Genomic DNA, 4160 nt, shown 5'->3' with positions numbered 1-4160 from the left:
CTCAAACCTGTCCTCAAAGGAAGCAGGTTAAACATTTCTAACTGTAAATCAGCAATGCAACGACTCCAAGTCAGGACACAGACCCCAGAGACAAAAGCAGCTCTAACATAAAGCTTGTCTTGTCAAAAGAAAAAAAAAAACCACACCACCATGAGGGGAATCCAATTTGCCTAGAAAGAGTGGACCTGCTTCAGGACTGCAGTCCCAAAATATTAAGATACAATTGTGGGTGTCGTCTTTGGGGAAAAAAAGAGGTGAGGAAGAGATCTGACCTAAACCACACTAAGAATCCGGTTTAAAAAGATGAAAGGGCTCACAGGGGACACAAGGTCTCTGTATCTCCAAAGGAAACATTTACCCCACTGAAGGGGGCAGGAACAGATTCTCCGGGGGGCGCACTGGGCTGTGCCAGCCATGCCAACAGGGAGCGCTTGCCAGTCTGCAGGAGGCCTGCCTGGGTTGGGAGCTGGTTTTCCACTGGGAGGTACCTCACACTCTCCTCACGAACAAACCAGCCAAGATCTGTGAGCTGGACTCATAACCCTGAGTGAATGGGTGGACGCCACCCAGAGATGCCAGGGCCCCTGAGGACTCAGGGCCCGCGTCCTGACAGCACTGTCTCATCTCTTGTCCTTTGCAAATGAGTGGGCCCCTTCCCCCCAAAATTCAAAGCAGTAGTTAGCTAGGAGAAACAGCCATGGTTGAAGGTGGCGAGAGACCTCCATGACTGAGGCTCACCCCAGCTCTGACCAACCCCCCAGAGGTTTCTGAGCAAAAGTCCTGACTCACAGGGCTTGGGCTCAGCTGTGAGGGGTAGCTCAGAAGGCTCGGCCAGTATAGGGCCTGGGCTGGAAACTGCCGTGATGGACGGCTGAAAAACAGGGATGCTTAGCCCTGAGTCAAGGGGCATATGTGTGTGTGTGTGTGTGTGTGTGTGTGTGCTGTGTGCCTGTGTGTGTGGTGTGCATGTGTGAAAGGTTTGAGGGCCCTGGCCAGATGCCCCTGCCACACCCCCACAGACCAGCGCAGCCATGTAATCTCAGAGTGACAAGTGGAGCCCACACGTGGAGGCTAGAACTGGGTTCCCCTCAAGAGGTTAGAAACAGCTCATGTGAAAACCTCCTGATGCCAACATCTGCACTGGCCAACTGACTACCTATTTCTAACGTGATTTGATGTAATGAAATTCAAGGCCATTTGCCAGTTTTCCACCTTTTGGCCATGGCTGCCAAGGGCATACAGGCACACCCGTAGCTAACAAAGGAGAGTTTCCCACCTAGCCTGATTATGTGGGGTGTGTCTCTCTTCCACTCTATTTCGAGTGTCACCCACTAAATTGATCTTGGGACCCACTTGTGGCTCCCAGTTGCAGCTGGACCAAAACAGCCCTGGAGTGTTCTGGACAACCCCCTGGAGCCCTAGTGGGCCTTTGCAGTCCTCAGGCACGAGAAACCACTCCCTCTGCGGAAGGCAACCTTATTCTGCAGAACACGGACCTCCAGCAGCAGCCCCTGTGTGGTCAGGGAAGGTCACCAAGTGCCACCGTGGGCACCGCAGAGGGTGAGGAAGCTGGCCTCCTCCAGGGAACGGACCATCTTTACAGGAAAGGGGGCGCCACAGGGTGGGCCAGCCCAGGTGCAAGCTGACCACGGCCACCAGCCCAGTGGGGTCGCAAGGCAAGCCTGGGACATCACATGTGGTGACCTCGACGAGCTCCTCAGGGCTTCCCCACGGGCGCACCGGACCTCTGGAATCTCTGGATAAGGAGGATGAGCCTGGCGATGTCGGAGAGCTCGGGGAACAGGGCCATGACGCTGTCCACCTGGTGGGGCGGGAAGGTGCCGCAGAGCACGGTGCGCGCCCTGGCACGCAAGTCCACCTCGGGGGCGGCAGCCTGGGGCACGGACCCCGAAGCCCCCCCGAGGGCGTCTTCATCCCAGCGCGACCCCCCCCAGGCCGAGCGGCCCGGGAGCCAGCCGGCCGCTGGAGGAAGGGCCCACGGGTCGGCGGGCTGCCGGCGCGGGGGGCGCCGGTCACTCTGCTGGGCGCCGGGGCGGTACCCACCCCGTAGGCCCGGCGGGCTCCGGGGGCTCTGGAGGCCGGGCGGCGCTGGCGGGGACGGCGCGGGCCCGGGCGCCACCCAGTCGGGACAGGGCGGCCTGGGCGCGCGGCCGCTGCCGGGGCCCCGAGGGGGCGCGCAGAAGGGCCCCGGGTCGTCGCCGAGGACGAGCCGCGAGAAGCCGCCTCCGAGAGTCTCCACGTCGGCCGCCCGCGCGCTCCCCCGCTGCGCCTCCTCGCAGCCCGCGTCCCGCCAGGCCAGCGTCTGCGCGCGGAGCTCATCGGCCACAGCCAGCTGCGCGTGGCGCGGCCTCTCCGGGTGGTAGAACTTGCACTTGATGCCGTAGGTGCACTTCTTGCCTGGAAGGGGCGGGGCAGAGGGCTCCTGGTGAGAGACCTTGGGTGGGGAGGCCCGGTGTGGTCCGGGCAGTGCCCGCCCTGCGCGGCCTTTCTCGATGAAGATCCCTCCGGGAAGGCCCCCGGGCCTGCTGCAGACTTGTCAGGTTTAGGGCGGGACGAGGTGAGGAGAAGTGCCCCGGGGCACAGACGGGACGAATGAGGGTACAGCACCCTACTCCTCATGGTACTTGTACCCCAGTGCTACCCACCCAGCACAGGGGGACTGTTGTCTGGAAGCTCGCATGACCAGGGACTGAGATCAAATCTCTGGATGCAATGACCTTCAGCCTCCACTTCCCCAGAGACGCTGTGGATCGGGCCAACCTAGTGGCGGGGGCTTGGGAGTGGGTGCTCATGACAGAGGATTGTGCCTCCAGTGCTGACTCAGTTTACCCCATTGTCCACATCCCTTGTGCTATTCATTGCCCTCCCCTTACAGACTGTTTTAACAGAGGTGATCAAATAATTTATCATCCAAACCAGGGCCCTTCTGAGAGTGGAAGGGAACAGGATGGGCCACCTCAATGTGTGTGTGTGTGTGTGTGTGTGTGTGTGTGTGTGTGTGTGATCACCTTAATTCTAACAAGAAATGACTCTGAGTATCACTTACGGCATCTTAAACTTTTATAGGCACAAAAAACGAGGCCTGGGGACATTAAATAACTTGCCCAAAGCAAGCTAGTGAAAGAGCTGGCTAGAAAGCTAGCGTCCCTGGAGGGCTCTGGGATAGAATCCTTAATTCTTAATGGATAGCACCAACCAAAGTCCCTAAGGGTAGGTAGGGGTTTAGGTAAGACTGTGGGGCAGGATGTGGGCACAAGGTGCCAGGGGAGGGACTGAGAAAGGAGAGCGTGGGGTGCACACAGCATCCCTCCTCCCTGGATATGACTTTGCCCTGTGTGTGACCCCTGCATCCAGCCCTCACAAACCGCATGCAACAGGGGTCCAGGGTGGCAGTTTATCATTACAATAACCCTGTCAGGAAACTGCCATCCAGAGAGGTTAAGTTACCTCCCCAGGGTCACACAGCTGATTAAGGGCAGAACCCGGGCTAGAACCCAGGCTGCTGACCACCCAGCCAGCACTTCTGACCTGAACAGGGCCCACTAGGCGTGGGGCGCTACCCACCATAGGGGCAGTGTTGCCAGGACGGCTCTGGGGGCTTTGGCTTCCTGCTCAGGAAGTTGCTCAGGGTGGGTCCCCGACGGCCCAGGGGGTCATCAGGAGGCATGAACCTGGAAAACAAGCACAGGGGAGTGACTGCAAGGCCCACAGAGACTCGCCGCTGGCAGCACCAGGACTCTTTCCGTCCAGGACTCTTTCTCCCACCCAGGGGTTGTCACAGCGTGTTACAGCAGTACAACCTTCCTCCACACTGACCCGCACAGAGCACAGCACTGACAGATCCCAGGACAGCAGCCCCTGGGCCTTGTCCAAGTTTTTCTCCTGCTGAGTCAGCAATACCAGAATCACTGAGCAACTCCTGGAAACATGCAGGCTCCGGGCTTCACACCAGACCTGCTTAATCAGAACCTCAAGTTGTTCAGGAATCTGCATTTTAACGACTTCCCAGATCATTTTTATCCACTAAAGTTGAAGCATAATTGCACTAGGCCCCCCCTGGGGCCTAGTCTGAAAGCGACTCTAAGCTGCATTCCAGTGTCCTCAAGAGAAGGCTGGAGACCTTGGGGGAGCGGGGGCGG

The 4160-nt window shown here is 58.8% G+C and overlaps 1 protein-coding gene across 1 annotated transcript in view; it reads right to left on the bottom strand.

The window, feature by feature from the left end:
- Window positions 1-1717: 1717 nt before the first annotated feature.
- ZC3H12D (zinc finger CCCH-type containing 12D) overlaps window positions 1718-4160 on the bottom strand; it is a 25470-nt gene continuing 23027 nt past the window's right edge. The window contains exons 4-5 of the mRNA XM_007458770.1: window positions 3586-3692; window positions 1718-2418 (exon numbers count right to left, since the gene is read on the bottom strand). Coding sequence (XP_007458832.1) covers window positions 1718-2418; window positions 3586-3692 — 808 coding nt within the window. The remainder of the gene's footprint in view (window positions 2419-3585; window positions 3693-4160) is intronic.

This window comes from Lipotes vexillifer, unplaced genomic scaffold (assembly GCF_000442215.2).
Source record: "Lipotes vexillifer unplaced genomic scaffold, Lipotes_vexillifer_v1.1 scaffold639, whole genome shotgun sequence".
In the NCBI taxonomy this organism is placed as follows: domain Eukaryota; kingdom Metazoa; phylum Chordata; class Mammalia; order Artiodactyla; family Lipotidae; genus Lipotes; species Lipotes vexillifer.
This window is presented reverse-complemented; position numbering and strand designations above follow the sequence as displayed.